Here is a 20140-nt window from a genome sequence, read left to right as displayed (position 1 = left end):
GAATTGTCGCACAGCATCACGTCAGCATTGGTTTGGAAATGACGTCCCGAGAGCGGCTTTCAAGGCAGGGAACAGATGAAAGTGCTATGGGGCAAGATCGGAGCTCTGGGCAGGGTGATCCAGTCTCTTTCATCCGAAGCGACGAATCTGATCTTGTATGAACCTTGCTGTGTGTGATTTTGCGTTGTCGTCCAAGAGCACAACACCTTCACTCAAGAGTCTCTTTTGTCGAATGGTGGACCTGAGTTTGGTGAGGGTGTCGCAGTAGTGTACCGCATTAATGATCCCTTCATGGAGGAAATCAAGGAGAATCACACCTTTCGCGTTCCAGAACATTGTGACCATAACCTTTCCTGCGGAGGTTGACATTAATTTTTTTCCCCACTGGTGAACTGGGATGCTTCCACGTCATTGAGGCGCCTTAGTTTTTGGGGTAAAGTGGTGCATCCATGTCTCCATCGCCTGTAATGATTCCGAACAGAACTCATTTTTCTCTCGCGTTTACCGCATCAAGTGATCGAGGCTGATTCCCATTCTCGCACTCTTTGTGATGATCTGGGGTCAGATTTCTCGGCACCCATCTTGCAGACACTTTTCAATAACCCAACACATCATGGAGTATGCGATGGGCCTGAGCGTGACCAATACACAGTGTGGACGCCACCTCTGACACCGTTATTCGCCTGTGCGCTAACACCATGTCTTGCACTCTGTCAGTGTTGTTTTCATTCCTGGATATTCAGGGACGCCCACTTCGATCTTATCCTCTACACAGCCTTCTTTCACCGAACATGCAACACCAGCAACCAACCATTTGACGAGACTTGATCTCTTCATCATACACGGTCTGTAGGCGTTAATGGATAACGGACACACTAGTGCCGATGTGCCGATCCATACCGGATAACAGCACGCACTTCCAATGGCGACCACGTTGTCAGCACACGTCTGTCTGCCATCGTGATTTGTACTCGAATAACCTCGGGCATACCGGTTACGCTCCTTCCGTCGTTGAACCTACAGTGGGTGTGGTTTCTTATGGCCTGGTGTACCATCTTCTCGTTTAAGGCAAATGATGAAACTTACTTTCGGAAGTCCTTCGTACTACCAAGTTGAGTAGGGCTCGGAAGTTGAAGACCTAAAAATTGCCCATAAAGAACCTATAAGAAGACATTAAAAAAATTATAAAAAAGGACCTAAATACTGGAGAAAAGGACGTAAAAATAAGACCCAATTTAATTAGAATTACGTATTTAATGAATATAATGCTCAAGAAATACAAGCTTCTGGTAGGTTAACAGTCTGTCCTTCCACAAACTGAAGTATAAAGTAAAAGAAAACTTCCCCACCCTCATCCCCCTTGCTGGAGGACATTGTTACGCCTCGTTATCTGACTTGTGATTGTTACAGATCTGGTCTTATCAGTCCAGTTGTTGAAGAATGTCATCTTTTGAAGTTTCTTTACTAAATGTGGTGGTTATTCAACTTAATGGCCAGTAAATTTATTGTCGAAAGTTGAAGTGGAAAAAAAAAAGTTCTATGAAAAGCCTAAAAAAAAGACCAATAAACAAAACAAAAAAAAAGAAGAAACGCCAAAAAAGGGGGAAGAAAAAGGACAAATGAAATCCACCATTTTGTGGCCTACAATGACCCAAAATCAACATTATGTTAAGCCTCGTCTTCGGGCACTCGTAAAAAGGAGGGTTTTTCCTCAACTTCCAGGCCCTAGTTATGAGTTAGTGTGAGCAGTGATCAAAACAGTTCAAGAATGTAGACTTCAATGTATCCTATGAAAAAGAAAGGATTAAATTAAAGAATATGTATAATCAGGGGTGTAGCCAAGGGGGGGCCCATCGGGGCCCGGCCCCCCCAAACGGTTTCCTGCCCCCCCCCCCCCAAATGACCAACTTTTAAAACATCATAGTAAAATTATCTCGCTTCATTCATTTAAAAGTAACAAAGTTTATTGACAATTAATAATTTATGGTAAAATAGTATGGAGAAATATTGTTTTTCCATACCGATCGAAAAATAGTATATATAGTATCTCTTCCTTATACCGATCGAAAAATAGGATACTTTTTTGTGACAGCAAATTACACAATTTACTGCGATTTATATTTGACAGTTTGAAGACAAACGTTTTAACAAGGTACTACAAATACAGCCATAAAACAAAGGTACTAAACTGATTTGTAAGTACAGTATATTTTATATGCTTTAACAAGTGTTTTAAAAGACATAGAGGATGGAAAATTTGGTGAGAAACAATGCATTTATTCAATTTGGATTTCATTCGCTCTCTTTTCTTTCTACTCAGTATAATAAAATAATTCTGTTTTGTTTTAGTCACGAATAATATAAATTTTTTTGTCAGGAAACCATAAAGAAATTAAGTGAAATTTCAAAGAAAATCCATTTTGTGTAGATAGGTTCTGTATACAAGGTCTTAAATTTAAATATAAAGGTAACCAAGAAAAGTCTTGTTGCTTTTTGACCCACCACCTTCGAACATCGATATGTTACCTAACCTGGAAGATCAAAAATAGTCCCCATCAGCATCGACGACCTTCTGAAAACGTTCTGGAAGGCCATGCAATCCATCGCGGTAGAACTTGGTGGGCCGTGAAACGAAGAAAATATGAGATGCATTTTGGACTTTTACTAGGGATTTGAACTGGCGTCCTCTAAGGCGATTCTCCAAAGAATGGAACAGGTGATAATCGGACGGTGCAATACCCGGGGAATATAGTGGTTGCAATATTGTTTCCCATCTAAGGCGGAAAATAGTGTCCTGAGTCATCCTAGCCGTAAACGAGGACCCATTTGCAATTCAGAAGTGATGGCTCTAGAGTTTTGAGTTTTTGTTGAGCACAGCTCAACTGCTGACAGTACACAGTTGAACTGGTACTCTGACCAGCTGGTAGCAGTTCCCGATGCACGATGCACCAAACACACAGAAGGACCTTCTTCTGGTACAGTGCTGGTTTCTGCTGTTTTGAAATCGGTTCATGGGATGCTAACCAATGATGACGGCGCCGTGGAGCTTCGTATAGGACACACTTTTTATCACATGTCAACTCCCTGTCCAGAAATGGCTCCGAAACAGTAAATAAACACAGGCGACTGCCGCGTTGCCTTCTGGCCCGTAGTCAAAATATGAGAGACCCATCGACCCAACTTGTAGTGCTTCACAAGTTGATGGATGTGCTGCCGAATGGTTTCACTACATACTGAATTGTAGTCTCAGTTCCTCTTTGTACATGTGTTGGTCTTCTGGCACGTGGTGTTTTCGGGTGTTTCGTCACCGTCCTTAAACTTGTTAAACCACCGCTGCACTGTCCGCGTCGTCACGACACCCTCACCAAAGGCCTGGCATATCTTATGACCCGGTCAGCGGCGTTTGACCTCCATTTGAACTCGTTCAGCATACATGCTCTTATGACGCTCTGTGGATGTCCCATGTTCCCTCTGTCACTACGCAAGTTCACGGTGTGTCTGAATTGCCACAACCAGGTAGTATGTTGGATATACCCACACCAACAACTGACGTTCGCCTTACCTCCACTTGCATTCAACTCACAGTGTGAGGTCCAATTGAACACAGACCTTCACGAAAAGGGACAGAAATTTCTTGGTTACCTTTATAGTTATGCACAAAAGTATAGCGTTTGGTCCCGGGCAGTAGTTCATGATTAAGCATAATAAAAACTATATTGAATATAATTTATGGATAATAATAATAATAATAATAATAATAATAAGAAGAAGAAGAAGATAAAGAGGTGTTTCTAGTCTTCCAGAAGGAAACCAAAATTTTCCTTTCTTTCAGGCCTCAAAAACGCTAGCAGCAACACACTTTTTTTTGGCTTTGTACATTCTAGCTGCCCCCCCCTACAGAAACCTGCTGGCTACACCCCTGTGTATAATACTTGTAAAGCCTAAGGTCTTCTACATTTACTATCTGGCTGTCAAAGACAATAGTATTGGTTGCTGAAATCATACCAGGAAAATAATCACTCGATTAGAATTCCCGGTGTACATAAACGAAGAATGTTATCTTAACAAAATATTTTAGATTGTGTATATGTTCAAGGTAATAATATTTATTTGAAGAACTCGTATAACTTTTGCGGTACTTGGATGCCTAACAATTGTTTACCTTATTTATCTTTTAAATGTCATGTATATACAAGCAGAAATACAGGATTCCGAATTCAAACGCTCTGATTTTAACTGACTGTGATATCATACGTATTGTAAATTCATTAAAAACATATATACAACAATGAATGCAGATAGGCATGAAGTTTTGCGTGCGTGATCAGTAAATTTCTGTGTATGCCTCACGGGTGGCACAGAGGATGTCTAAGCAATATTCGATTTTTCTCCAAGTTACCTGCATAATCTGTGGCGTAACTACTGTCTCAATTGTACCGTAAATCCTCTTACGAAGCTGTTCCATAGCTATCACTGTCGTTTCGAAGACCATGTCCTTAATATACCCCCACAGGAAGAAGTCAAGGGAAATAATGTTAGTCGCCCAGCGTAGCCAGGGTTGGTTAGAATTCCTCATCCAATACGTTCCGGATTTCCAGATGCAAATGTGGAGATGCTGCATCCTGCAGGAAAAGCAGGTTTCGGTATCAGTGTTGTATTTGTGAGGACGCAAAGTTTCGTAACATATCAAAATACGCGAAACTAATGATAGTTTCTTCTGCAGCGGCTTCATCCATCATTAACCCACACAACACGTTAACCTGGTAACTCTCGTTGTTACCCGACGGCCCTTCGCGGGTGTTTCACTATCCCAAATTCGCATGTTTAGCGATACCACTGACCATACCGTTTAGGTGAAATGTTACCTCATCAGAAAAGAGAACCTTTGCTTAAAATTTTTTGCCGATCTCGATGCTCTCAAGAATGTCTACAGCAAATATTCGTTTTGGTTTGTCGCCGAGTTTCAACTTGTAATGTATATGCATAAAGCTTAAGATGCTTGTAAAGCACATCGCGGACTTTAGAGGCAGAGCAAGCTCATGCGACACCGTATGAACGATTTTCTTTTCTTTTTTTTTTATTTTTATTTATTTATTTATTTATTTTATTTTATTTTTATTATTAAAAGACCTTGCAAATGCATCTGCAATACACCAAACGTTTTGCTTTGTTGTTCGTAATTGATCATCCCACTCTTAGTTTCTTAACGACAGACCCTGTCTGTAGAAACGCTGGTTCCCATGCCTTGAGCCTCTTGGTTTTGGGAGGGTTTCTGTGATACAATACACAGATCCGTCGTTGAACTGCAATAGTGAACCCTAGTTCTGAGTGCTACTCGCTGATTACGCTTTTTCACCATTGGCTGTCATATTCACTTGCACCACCTGGAATGATAAAAATAAACGAATCCTTACAACTCATTAACTGTTGAAAATTTTACAGCTAAATTACCATTCTACCACCTAACAAACTGTTGTTCCCATTTCTTATGGGTATTTGAAATTAGGGCGTTTCAGTTCGGATTTTTTTTTTTTTTTTTTTTGAAAAGGTATTTATTTTAGTTTTTTATGGGTTTTCGCTACATTTGGTCCCATTTTCTTAAATTTTAGTGAATAACATGATAATGAAGCACATAAAAAAATAAGCCAGATATAAAAAAGTAACCCAGATAATATCTACAAAATGCTAAAATTATTGCGTAATTGGGCGAAGCAGCAGATCTTTACTCATCGGCCGGAAATCTTGGTGCGCAGTTTAAGCAACTCAAACTTCCGACCGTACGAAAAGTTTTGAAAACAACTAGTAGTTCATTTAAAAGCATTTTGTAGCTTATCTGGGTCACTTTTTAAACTTCTGATGTTCATTGTCGTTAAATATATATATATATATATATATATATATATATATATATATATTTTAAATGAGGAGTTAAGCTAGCGAAAACTAAAAGCATGACATGCTTAAAAATTAGTCAATAGTGAAGAAGCAAAAGAAGCAATTTCTCTCTTACAGTTAATATTAGCATGTAAGGATGATATATATCTTAGTATGTGAATTTTACTTAGTATGTGAAAGTTGTTTTTAAAAAATCAAGTTGTAGCGCAGAATTTTTTGGCAGGAACATAACAATACATAACAATCATGTTTAGTAAGTAAATGTAGAACTAGTACTAGTTATTATACCAGCTGTATATATTTGAATGCACGTTGCATGTTAATTGAATGTTCCCGTACGTACATATTCTATTCTTACATCACGTTGCGTATGTTAAGGTGAATAAAAAGTGAACCTTTAATTCGATATTGAGTAGGTTTGTAAATATTCGATCCATTTAAAACACCTCAGCCGAGTGTATTTCTCCAGAATTTTCTCATGCCATTTCCAAAAATAAGGTGGTGGTTTTAAAACATAGTCTTCGTTCGGTTATTTCGTGATGAATTTCTTAATAGCCAACTGCAGTTACACGAGATATAAAGCCTCAGGCGCGTATAAAATAAATTAAACGTAAAGCTTCTAAAAGATAAGAAAGGAGAGACACTTCTGTTGTTGTTAGTCAACACTGCTTCTGATCCATGCCTTAATTTGAATAATGTAGTATCGATGCTAGCATCATAGCTTCATCTATGAATGTTGTATTAAAAAGAATGGCAAACGAATGGAGGAATAACTATAAATAAATTATATACATAGTTGCATTGTCACTGGTGTGTCATCAGTATAGCAGTCATTGAAGTTTGTGGAAAGAAAAGCGCGTGCTTTTTAAAGTTATATTAACTACACTGATAGGTGGCATAGTATATAATCACCAGCAAAAGTTGATATTTCCTATAATGACTTCTGGCGCAACAGCCCTTATGGGGCCAAGGCATACCAGCCGGCTTGTGGCACTCAGCTGTTAATACTGGCTTTCCAAACCGGAGTTGGCCATCTCTTTCTTTCAAGTAGCTGCCAAGTTGTCCTCACGACACATAGTAGACACTACAATATAATACTATCTGGTAAGTACAGACGGTCTGCTTGTACGGTCTTCATCTTCCTTCTAACCATACCCGGTACTGCTGGACCTCGCTGATCTCACGAGAAACGATATGCTAGTGCGGTTAGGACGTTGGGTGGTATTTCCTGAACTCTTATGTATGTATTTCGTTCTCTATTTATTTACAAAGAATATATTCAATTAATCTATCAATTCATTCAGTTATTTATTTATTTATTTATTTATTTATTCATAACCCAAGGAACGAATATATCGATTATGATTTAAAAACTTCCTTAGCACTAAATCCAAAAACAGGAGTAGGTTCGGCCAAATGATACATACATTCAACAGAACAATGTTGAATAATCATCACATCTTTAGAGGCTGTTCCATATATGTGACGAAATTGTACTTATCAAATACTTACGAAAAGCCTTGGCGCGAGCTGTGGTAGTGCCCGATGTTTCTCCCTTTAGTTCCGAGGTATGGCCCGGCAACATAGTTTCCATTGCAGAAGTCTCTGTTGGAAGACAACGAGGGAGACCTTGCTTTATTCCTCTGTTACAGCTTTCTAGAATCTGGTCACGGTTGTCACACGTCTCTCGCCAAAGCCCTTGTAAGCAATCCAAGTCCTCAGAAATCCATTGACTTCACAGGTATCTCGTTGAAAAGTGTGGCCTGTATTCCAGTAGTTCCTTGATATTTTGGTAAAATGTGAAAGACGATCGTGAGGTGTGTGATAAAGCTTTGTCATGGATGCAGATCATGTTGATCATTTTACTGTAAATTTCTGGTCTTTATAGTTTTGAGTATGAAATCGTACGCTTAGCTTGTGTGGCTTTAGCTTCACATAACATTATTGCAACATATTGGTGAAGCAGCATTGTAGCTTTTATATTTTTTAAATTGACAAGTTGCGTACGCCAAATGTATGATGCAGAATATCCATTGGAAATTTTTATTAACCCCGTACTTGCGTAGCCCGTAAATACACGGGCCCCCGTATCTTGTATCTTCTGAACAAAAGTGTTGCTTGAGTGGCGTAATTTTTTGACATTTTTAAAACTTTTCTTAATTCTGCAAAAATGTATGTTGTTTGAAAAGGTTTCACCGCTGAGTAATTTACGTGATACGGAGAACACAAGAACAGAACCATTTTTCGTTTTATTACGGGTTAACACCTCTGCCTAGAAAACGGCATGCGTAATGTTACGGGCAGGGCCACTACTGCAACAAAATTTTCTAAAACTTACGCACGTAAGGGGTTAATTTGTAAATATGTTTAATGCATCCGAAGGTATTATTAAAGGTATACACTCATCTTTCGGTTTTAGGGATCTCTATTCAACGGATTTCGGAAACAACGGACACAATCTGGAACAGCAGATTCAGTCTGAAAGTCCTGACTAAAACTGTTGAAGTTTTTATTTTTTTACGCAAGTTAGTTGTAATAAAAATAAAAGTATTTCATGTGTCTTGTGCGAACTATTTATATTTTCTTCTTTCCTTCTTTCAATAGTTCACTTACTTTAGGAAAAGTGTTAAACTTCGTAAAAGCTGACATTTCTTAAACTATGTGAAATATTAGGAGAGGTAAAGGATATAGTACAACACTTTTGCGCAAGGCCCGTGAAAAACTATTATTAAAAATGTTGAATTCAATATTTTGTAGTATATATTCACAGTATACGAGGTATTTTACACTGTTATATTGGATCGTATGCATGATTAAAAGTACATTATTGTATTATTCCTGTCTCCTTGGGAATGGAACTGTGGATATTGGACACTGCAGACTTCGTGTCAGACTTACGGACAGTCGGACCGCTGTTGGTCACTTTTAGTCCGTTAGAGCGAGAGATGAGTGGACTTTCTGCGCTAGAACTAAGCAAAATTGATTTGAGTTGGATGGAGGTGCGTAACATACCAAAGAACATACAAAAATTGTATTTAAAAATAGTCAGAATCAGTATTCCTCTATTTCTGGACAGAATAAAGATTGATGAAAATAGGCTTATGATGATCTCATGTACATTGTAGATTGAGAAATAAACATACAGACATACGCAACAGTAATACAGTTCTGCAAGTATTCAAATTTCCCACCGAAAGTATATAATCGTTACTTTTTGCGTACCCCCATCTCATCACTAGAATGCGTAGTCGTTAACACTCTCGCCTTCGGCGCGAGCGGTCCCGGTGGGGGGCACTCGGTCCAAAAAGTATCAAAAGCTTTTTCAGGTCAGCCATCCTGAATGTTTCCCTGGGTTTTCTTCATTCCCACCAGGCAAATGCTGGAGTGGAACCTAACTGCCAGATCCCAGACAGCTTCCTTCCATCCGCCATCATTTCTTCCTTCCCTTCTCCGGATTAGTGTGCTCGGCGAGGGACATCATCCCTCATATGTGACGGGCTAAATGGCCATAGATACCGAAACCCGATAAATCTAAATCCTAAATCCCATCACTAAAACTAAATTTTTAAAGTGTTAATTGTGATGAGTGAGGTGGATATCCTACTGGTCCATCCATCCAGTCCAGCACTAAGGTAAATTCTCGTCAGCACGAAACTAAATAAGGTAAATATTCATCCAGATAGAGTGCACGGTCCTGTTCGGGAAGTGTCCGTCCTCATGGAACACAAGTGAAAGAATGTACGAATTGAAAATGACGTTTGCGAATGTATGCTTATTAACGAGAACAGCATATTGACCACTCTGGTGAAATACGCAGTTGCTAGAAAGTGGAATGGAATTTAGAAAAGAAAAGAAAAAAAAAAACAAGAAAAGAAAACCAGTGACTGAGAAAGCACCCCCGCTGGTCCACTAAAGATGCATGTGGTGCCGGGTTCTTTCCTGGAGGGAGAGCATAAGAACTTTCATTAATCACCCGTCTCCTTTAACGCAAAACCCATAAACTAAAGTTATTTTTTTCTTCAGTGACTCCTCAGTTCGGGTCATATACTTATATTTTCAGTCTATAAATATATTTCTCTCGATAATGAATTCAGTAAACTTCTCTCGGTAAACGATGTTAAACACATACCAAACAACAACAACAACAACAACAAAACGAAAGATCAAATACACACCAATCGATGAGATCTCATAAACTGAACAAAATGATATAGGTGTAAATTCTCATCAGTAGTGTCTCAGAAAATCTACATTTTTCTATTATTTATTTTTATTTATTTATTGTAAACCTAAAGTTAGATGCTGTACGACAACTACCCTACCTATGAAGATGAAACTGATACAGAAGTAAACATAAATCAGGCTTTTCATTATGACGGTATTATGGTGTGGTTAATGAGATAATAACATTAGTTATGATTAATTTCTTTTACAATATTATTATCCAAAGATAACGGGTGTATTAATCAGTATTTCACATCGAGCTCATACAAAATGAGATGCTTGGGAGTAAATCCTCATATGTACTTTCCGAAATAATAGGGAAATTCTCATACATACTTTTCGAGATAATAAAGTAATTCTCGTACGTACTTTTCGAGATAACACAGAAAAACGAATGTTTATGGCGTTAAACAGTCCATTTGATGCCAGTGTAATGGAGTTGATAGTTTTTATTCAGCTAGAATAGATTATTTATTTATTTATTTATTTACTTTATTAAAAATACACACTGTTAAGTAGAAGATTGTTTGATTCCTGCTAACAGTGACTCACAGTACTTGTAGATTTCTCTTATATTGTTCGTTTGCTATACGTTTTTGCAGGGAAAATGCTATTTGTTCCTCGAAACTTCGTCCCAGTTGTATCGGAGCCTTGCACCCATTCAGCCATGGTTATACTATCTCCTGGAAGCTTACCAAGGACCTGGTAAAATAATGGGTGTGTTCCTGTCAGCTTCCTATATGGTGGCCAAAGGATCGGATTTGATGCGAAGAGTTTCTGCCTTGAAGACTGCGTTTTTTAAACTTCTTCAGAATGTCGTAAGTATTTGTTATTGGATGAGGTCGACGGAACGATCAGAGGAGCTTGCAGAAACAAACTTTCTTGTATGCTCACTGTTGCTTTTTTAATTTTAATGAATAAGTTAGGCAATGAAAAGAATAGACATTTAGAAAGTGAGCCTGATAATATCTACAAAATGCTGTTACATGAACTAATAATAGTTGCGAATACTTTTCGTATAGTGTAAAATTTGGGTCCAAAATTTATGACGTCCTAAATTGTGCATCCAAATTTATACAATATACAAAAAGTATTGGAAACTGTTATTAGTTTATTTGCTAGCGTTTTGTAGATACCACGTGGCTCAGGTTCTTTATACACAAGGTCAACTCAATAAATAACCGAAAAAGTTGTATAAAAAAACACCAAACTTCGACAAAGTGTGTGCTTTGTTGTTACTTTCTGGAGGTGTCTTAGAACTATTATCAGATGGGCCTGGCACGCCGGCCTGGCGAACGAGATGCTGGAAACCAGTGAAGTAAGGTGGGCGCCACCCTTGCAGATTTGCACCAACGAGCAGCGGAGTGTCATTAGATTGATTGTTACCTAAATGGTTGAAACCAATGGAAATTCAGCGTCGGATGATAGTGAAATATGATGAAAGTTGTTTGAGTCGAACACAGTGTACAAATAAGCCTATTTTTCCGTATCAACTTTCGTAATGATGTTCTCCGTGACTGCACAGACAGAGCGTCCTCACGTGGTGAATCTTCAACACTCGTTACACCTTGTTTAAACTTATCTGCCCACTCGTTCACATGTGTTCGACTCTTAACTTTCATCATATTGCACTGCTATCCAATAGTGAATTTCGATTGGTTTCAATCCTTCAGCGAACAGAAATCTTGACACTCCGCTGCTTCACATTGGTGTAAACCTGCAAGGATGCCGCCATCTTGTTTCATTGATTTCCAGCATCCCGTTCGTGAGGCAGGAGTGCAGGTCCTCTGATAATAGTTCTAGGACACCACCAAAAAATAACAACGAAGCACAAACTTTGTCGAAGTTTTCTATTTTTTCCGGTTATTTATTGAATGGACCATATATATATATTTCTTATATTCTTCATTGTCTTTAAGTTATTCACTAAATTAAAAAAAAAAAAAAAAAAAAAGTAGCGAAGAGACTATAGAACTAATAATTATAAATTTTGTTAGTAAAATAAAATTGAAGTTGTAATTTAACGTCCCATGGTTATGTCCTTTAGGCTGAAGATATCATTAATGAAAATGAATGATTATGAAATAAGTAGCGAGATGGGAATGTTGAAGGAAAGCAGAAAATCCCGAGAAAATCCACGAACGCTATGCTGTCCACCAGAAACTCTGGTAACCAGATTTCGAACCAGATACCACTCTTACCAGATTTCAGCGCTCTACCACTGAGCCAAAATTTGTTAGTATCTATAATGCATAAGGAAGGAGTGAAACGAAAGTCATATTGTGCAGGTACGGGATGTCAGTTCAATACTCATGAATTATTATAAATTACTCAAATAAAGAGATGTGAATAGAGATGAAAACTGACAATTCACACGCAGCTCTTATGATGAATGGTTATGCTTTAATGCATGAATGAAACTCAATAATTTTAAATGACAAAATAGCGACTAGGTTGGGTAGAAAGTAAAAAAGGGAGAGAAGAAGAGATTTAACTATTCGGATAGGAAATGACCACTTGCCTTAATTGCCCTTCGTTCTTGACGATGCTGAGGTTGTTTTAATTGATGAGATGACTCTCCTAAGTGCTGCTTGACTCCCTGCCTGGTAAGCAATGAAACCAAAATAATGTTGACTGGATTGTTATAATTAAGCTTGATAATATCTGGATGGTAGACTGGATTTCCTTCATGGCCTGCTTCTGCTGCGATGAACTTTGAACTTCCAAGTCTGGGACAGCCTGGAGACGGGTCTAGCTTCCAGTGGTGATTACTTGCTCTTGCACTCTAACTGCACAATTCACGTCTAGCTACATTCTCGATCACGAGAAGTGTGCTTCAACAGTTTTATTAGGAGAGGACAATAACATTTTAGATCATTCAACCAGAAGGCTCTTGAACTCCAAAGGAATGTGGCGTGATGGTTGAAACAACACTAGTCTAAAGTTTATGGGATATTCTTACAATGATGAAATGAATGTAATGATTTTACAAATACTTGGCTGGCAATGTACAATCAGGATAAAATGTTCTTTGAGACTAACTTGAATCAAATGAAATTTAGAAAAACTTAAAATGATTCAATTTAACAGTAATTTAAATAGTCCAATAAATACGTAGTCATAATACAGTAATTTCACAGTATACAGAGTACTGCAGAATATGTAGTATCTCAGAAGTATAATAGTTGGGGTAAAATTTCGTTAGAAAATATTGCAGTTTCCAGAACGGACTGGCAGAGTATGTTTTCATGTACAGGGTTATATTTATACTAGGATGGTCCTTATTGTTCTACTTTCTGGTTTTATGAGTCTTACTCCTAAAAGGGTTTCATATCAGACCTAAGTAACGCATGAGAAAAATTAGCTCAGTTGAGTAATATTAAATGGTCTCAAGCGACCTCAAGTTTTGATTGCCTTTACAGTAGGTTTTGAAATGAGGCAAAGGTACCTTGTAGGTTTGAAGGACAATTGTAAGCTAATAACCATATGCTATGAAGGCAATAACTATTAATTGATTGGAGATAAGTTGGGAATAACGTCAGATGGTTTGTGGTGAAAAGCTACTTCAAAAGTATGTCACATGCCCCCTTCCTATTAAAAAAAAAAAAAAAAAAAAAGTAAATCCGATATAGCGGACCTCAAGATGGATGGCGTGATGGTACTATAAAATACGGTTCTACTTCCATTACTCCTATCTAACATACGCTGTAACTTCTAGCTGTTCCAAACGTACAAGGTATCTTTGTTTCATATGGTATACCGTACTGTAAATGCAATCAAAACTTGAGGACGTTTGGGGCACTATTTAATAGTACTTATTTGAGCAAATTTTTCTCATGGTTTAGTTGGTCTGATATGAAACTATTTTAGGGGTGAGCCTTAAAAAAACTGAGAAGTAGAAAAATCAAAACCATATATATCAACTGGCAATATTCTCGGGAGGCAAATATACACATGATCATGAGTAGGAAGGTGAGAAGGGTATGGAAAAATGATTGATCGAACCATTGTCAAGGTGAACAGTACTGACAATAGTCGGGGAACCGAATAGCTTTGCTGTACGTGGTTGAAGTGGCCAATGCTACGTGAGGTGTCCTAAAGCATGTTTGCAAAACTTGAACAGCATCCGTGGGTACGGATACAATTGATCCGTAGTCAAATTTGATGTCAGTGATATGAAGGGTTGCAGGAAAGATGTGCAATGATACGCTGCCGTATCGGAAGGTTGCACGATGATGTGCAATGATAGGCTGCCGTATCGGAAGGTTGCACGATGAGTCAAGTTGTTTTGTTAAGCCAAGAGAAACCAGTAGATTGGGCTCGTAGCGGTTGTCTGTATGTTATATAGGAACAGATGGAGTTTGTGCGAGTTCTCTTTCAAAACTGATCGTCACTGGACTATCAGGGAGGAATTCTTAGAAGTTGGACTTAAGACATCAAACTGTGTTGCTCATCCTGAAGGAGAAAGTGCAACGCTCGTTTTCCAATGGCAGGTGTAGTGACCTAAATGTTGGCCAGGCGGCCTTTTGACGTCGGGAATATCCGCCATACGTGTGCTCATACGCTTGCAACCTGTTTCCGTAGTTGGAAAAAAAAAAAAAAAAACTGCGAGGCACTAGGTTTCCATATATTCCTTCCGTGTTACGCGCCATAGTGTGGTCCATCGCTGAGATTAACAAAAACCACTTCACCATTGGTATAAAACGACTGCCACATATTTAGGAACAGTACAAGGTAACGCAGGGAGTTAATCGAAGACTTGTGATGTGATTATCAATGTCCGTTCAATAGCATGCGTTTATTAACTATATTGCCAGTACTTTATTTATAACCCACGTATAATCACCTTTCTATTGCTTTGTTCTCTCTCTGCATAATCATTAAAGATAACTCGACTGTTTGACACATCATTCAGGTTTGTTTAAACACTCTAGAATAATCTCTTCTAAAGGCATTTCTCAAGATTATTGGGAGGAGAAAGGAAGTAAGTTCAGTTAAACCCTTTGTGAGGAAGTTTTATTTAGTGTCACATATCATATCTACATTTAAAGTTACATTCTACGCGCCATTTTAAAATGTACAGTAATTGAATAAGAAATAATAAACAATTTTGTGATAGTATTTTGATCTTTGATGAACAAATTTCACTACATTATTTATATCCCAGATTATTACTTTCTGCTACTTTAGTTGCTTAATGGGAGAGGGATTGAGTAGCCTGTTCGTGGATGTACTATTGACCTCTTCCACTTGGTTTTTTTCTTCTTTTAAGTCTAAGCCTTACGTATGTGCGTCGAGGCTAAGGAAGACGATAATAATAAAACTGATGATAATGGGGGAATGAAGGAAAGTGGGAGAAAACGGCACACGCGCTCCCCTTTAATTTTGTATGTTGGCGTGTCACATGCACCGACTTGTGCAATCTTCTCATGGCTTCGTCGATTCTCGTACGAATGTAGAAAATGCCGTAGAAAAGACTTCTAAAACATTATATGTTTCTCAACCTCAGTTAACATCCTAGGTATAAGTGATATTGGGGAATTGGAGTGTGTTTTTAAATGAATTTGTTTATTTTTGTTCCATTCATTCAAAGATTTGAGAAATTATGTTGTACGCAACGGTCACAAAAGCTAGAAAAAAGGCCTAGATCTCCCGTGCAGTCAGTCATATTTCTACAAATAAATAAATAAAATCTTCAGAATACATATAGCATCGTAAGGTCGGCAGCATATTGATCAAAGGATCAGAGATAAAAAAAAGCAAAAATTTGGAAGCTTTTGAAATGTATTGACGCAAGAGTCTGCGGATATCCTGAACAGGGAATGACGAAATTTAGAGATAGATAGAGAGAGAAACACGATAATAATATAAAAGATGCTTGACCATCAAATAGGACGTTCGATTTTTTTTTTTTTTTTTTTTTTTTTTTTTTTTTTTTTTTTTTTTTTACTTGAAGAAAATACTTGTCAAACTATGAAAAACAGTACTTTATTTAACTAATTTATTTTCAGTAAAATACTTTTCATAATTATTTTTTCTTCTTTCAGAACTATGGCATTAGCCCAAGTAAAGATCAACTGGACTGTGCTGGGGTTCAGTGTCCAATCTGCCATGATGAGTATCAGGCTCCCGTAATGCTCCAGTGTAAACATATTTTCTGTGAAGATTGTGTTGCAACATGGTTTGACCGAGAGCAGACATGTCCATTGTGTCGAGCCAAAGTTGTGGATGACCCGTCTTGGCGAGATGGTTCGACCACGTATTTTTTTCAGTTATTCTAATAATAATAATTAAAAACAAAACTCTATATATATAAAATTTGTCATTCCATATTTTGCCCTTTTTATGTGGCTAAATGTGATGTAAGCCTAGGAAGTTAGTATTTTGCGCTCCCCGCTTTTTTTGTCTATCGAAATTTATAAAAAAAAGATGTGAGCTTATTTTTAAAACAGATATTATATTCTTTCTCTATGATGTTTACCTTATTTTTTTTAATGTTGTTCGCTACAGTACTTCCAAAAATAATCTACTTGGGAATGAATTTACAGATAGATGTGCTCACATTGTTGAAGATTATTGGAATAATGAATGTATGTGAAGATGAACTTTATTTTTAACGAATTTCTTCTCTTGTATTAATTATTGTTAAAAAAATGTATGTATATGTAGATAAACCTTTATTTTAATGAATTTCTTCCTATTTGTAGGTAGGTTTATTATAAAATATTTACTTTGTATAAGTTTGATGGTCCTATAAGTGTTAAATATATTTGTAGTAAAAAAAAATGAATAATGTGTTATACTAGAATTTTTGTAGATATTTCTGTATAAGGATTTTGTAAATATTGATTTCGCATTGTGTATTCGAGCTTATATGTTTTGGTTTAACCAAGAAAATACAGAATGTTTATTTTTCCTTATTGTGTTAAAGGGATAATTTTAAGGAAAGAATCAAAAAATCCTGAGACAAGAAATATATTTGATATAATTGAAAGATGTCTTTATTTGTAAATTGCTTCCGTTTTAGTTTCTAAAAGTAATTGACATAAATTTTGAATTGTTTTAGCGTAATTTGGTACGTTATATGTGGAGATTATAAGCTGAAAAGGTAATGAAGAATCATAATTGTCTACAAAACGTAACTATAAAATCGTCTTTCCTTAGATTACGCTAGTGATAAACAATTACAGGGTAAAGAAAAAATATGTAACAGTCGTATTTACAAAAAAAAAAAAAAAAAAAAAAAAAAAAAAAAAAAAAAAAAAAAAAAAAAAAGGTCACCCTGCGTTAATTTTTTTTCTTTAAAAATGCCTAGGTAAATAATTAAATGAGATGTTTTAAAAATTGGGCTCGTCACGGTCTGAAACAGTCAAAAGTGAGACGCTATGGTTATTACAATTAGTCATATGAAGAGGACTCACAAATTTTTTAAATGAACATATATTCAAATGTCTATACAAACATCACATAGTAGTATGTTCTAAAAATATATTAATTATCATAAATCACTCAACGTAATATTACTGGATTCGTATTTTAAATAATACAGTGGAGTCTTTTTAATTCGAAGTCCAAGGGGACACGAAAAAACTTCGAATTATCCAACAGCATTCATTTTCACATATATAACAACAAACAAACCAAAGTACTGCGCATCAGAAACATATTCATATGGTATAGACTTTACCTTTAAAGCAGCTTATTATTTGCGTGATCGAATACCGCAAACTAACAAACGACATTGACTCCACACACTTCAAATTACGTGTACAATGGAAAATGTATTTACGTACAACACCACAACATACATTAAATAGCCCAAACAGTTAAACACCAGTAACAATTTGAATATTCTGTTCTCCTGTTTTAAGAAGTCGTAAACCTCATTTGCTTAAATTTTATTGTTTTTGTACGGTCAATAAATCTTGAATTTCATGTATTGTGTGGAATACGATATTAATAACATTTGATTGACTTTATCAATAATTCATCTTAAATTTTCAACCAATTCTGAAACAAGTTGAGATTGGCACACGTTCTCTATCTTTACTTCTTCCCCAACTCACCTTGATCTTTATCATTACATAGATTTTCTATTTATCGTTTGTATTACTCTTCCCTATGGCTGCATCTGAATAACTGAAAACACGTTAAAACTGTATTCCTCTGTTTACATCTGTCCAACATTAAAAGTTTTCAACTGTATTTACTTCGAATTATCCAAAACATAGGTTCAAAAGTTCGATTTATCCACGATTTTTTACTATTGTTTTCAATACAGCTTTCAAGGGGAATGGACTTCTGTTCGAATTATCCAATATTTCGAATTATCCAAGTTCGAATTAATGAGACTCCACTGTATATAAATTACGTAAGTTATTTAGTGGACTCTTCATGGTTCCAGGGAAAATACAAACTTGTACAAGTGGCTGAATTGTACGGAGTAGTACGAGGTATACCAAAATTACATGCCATTTTGCGTGTAACTTAAAAGCTGAACACTGAGGGAGTTGCGGGAAGAGTGCACGTAATTTTGGTATGCACCTCGTAATAGCAAATAATTATATCTACTTGCTTTTACAAGTATACAAAGAAGTAAGCAGATAGCTCAAAAGCAGTTTTCACTTTCTATAAAACATTTAGAAAGCATTCAATTCTGGCAAAGATATTGAGAAATGATAATCAAATAAAAAAGAACTGCTGTAACCTGTCGTACAACTTCCGTTCAGTGCCTAGGATGAGTCGTACAAAGTTCTTAAAAAAATCAGCTGTTATGGGCTCATCCTTTGTCCTTATGTAGCATAAGTTCAAAAGAACTTAGGCGTCTTTATTTTCAAAACTTCCATTTCAGTTTTAAAAAAAAAAGTTCTGGCTATATCTTCCAGATTGCACAAAGTTCAAGTGTGTTTTATAGATATTTGAGTTGAGTGGTACATACAAGTAGCGATTCCAAAGTAGGTTTACCGCCCCTTTTAGTTTTTGTATGTGTAAAATTAGAGAAATACCATTACACATCATTTTAAAATCAAACTATAACAATTATTTTAGAATGTTATCTCTAAATAACTCAGAATGTTTTCAAGCCATTAACAACTTTAAAAAAAAATCATGGGCTACGTTTTTCTTTCTTTCTTTCGAAAATGCTTAAGATTTTTATATTTAAATATACATAGACGTTTTCTTTGATTTACTTCTTGAGTTCAAATACAGGGAGGTCCTGTATAAAGTAACTGAACGTACGAATCCAGACAATAGTGCGAGTTGTGTTTAACTCACGCAGTCTTTTGACCAAATACACCTTGAGTTACATTTATCTTACATGACGTCCAGTGTGTTAACGTTGCCTAAATTTAATGTTAAAACTATTGTTGATGTGTCTATGTTGATAAGTTATGAAAAGAAACGGAAAAATTAACTTTACGTTGTGAAAAAATCTACCAGTAAGTTTTGGTGCCCTTTGTTAAGTAGAAAGAAAAGCAGCAAAAAACAGTAAAATTTGCGAACCTAGAATATCAGATAGGAGAGAAATTATGTTCAGCAATTTTGGTCACCCTATACTGCTCCTGTAGGTAAGATTTTAAACTTTTAATACACACATATCTTTAAAGAGTATTTGGTTATGTGTCACTTTTAATGACAGATAATTTCACTCACGCAGCGAATTCCAGCGTTATCTCTTGATTCATTTAAATTATTTACTAGAAATTTCTGCAATATATCTGTTTTTCGAACACGAGTCTTCATGTACGTTTTTTAACTTTAAAATCTTTAACAATTGATACTTAAATATTAGTAGACCTCCTTTGTACTGCGGAAAAAGTATCCTATTATTTGTGTATAAATTCAATGTAGTCAGTGATCTTAGTCATCACTGTCACCATATCTGGTTTTTAACTTGATATTTAATTAGTATTATTGATGTTACTGCCCTGTAAAATAATTTGAGAACATAAAATTTTTCTGTAAAAGTACTGAGTGGTGATAGTGACTTCTTGTAATGGTAATGATGAAAATCACAGAG

The 20140-nt window shown here is 36.4% G+C and overlaps 1 protein-coding gene across 5 annotated transcripts in view; it reads left to right on the top strand.

Annotated features, from left to right (window-relative positions):
* The window catches only part of LOC145692890 (RING finger and transmembrane domain-containing protein 2-like), a 59375-nt gene extending 40457 nt beyond the window's left edge, over window positions 1-18918 (top strand). For all 5 annotated transcript variants that reach the window (XM_081768438.1, XM_081768440.1, XM_081768439.1 and 2 more), the window contains exons 5-6: window positions 10722-10937; window positions 16167-18918. In XM_081768438.1, the coding sequence (XP_081624564.1) occupies window positions 10722-10937; window positions 16167-16400 (450 nt within the window). In that variant the 3' untranslated portion in view covers window positions 16401-18918. The remainder of the gene's footprint in view (window positions 1-10721; window positions 10938-16166) is intronic.
* Window positions 18919-20140: the final 1222 nt, after the last annotated feature.

This window comes from Thermobia domestica, chromosome 8, assembly GCF_964235325.1.
Source record: "Thermobia domestica chromosome 8, izTheDome1.hap1.1, whole genome shotgun sequence".
NCBI classification, from domain to species: domain Eukaryota; kingdom Metazoa; phylum Arthropoda; class Insecta; order Zygentoma; family Lepismatidae; genus Thermobia; species Thermobia domestica.
The sequence above is the reverse complement of the archived record's forward strand: the minus strand, read 5'-3'. Positions and strand labels throughout refer to the sequence as shown.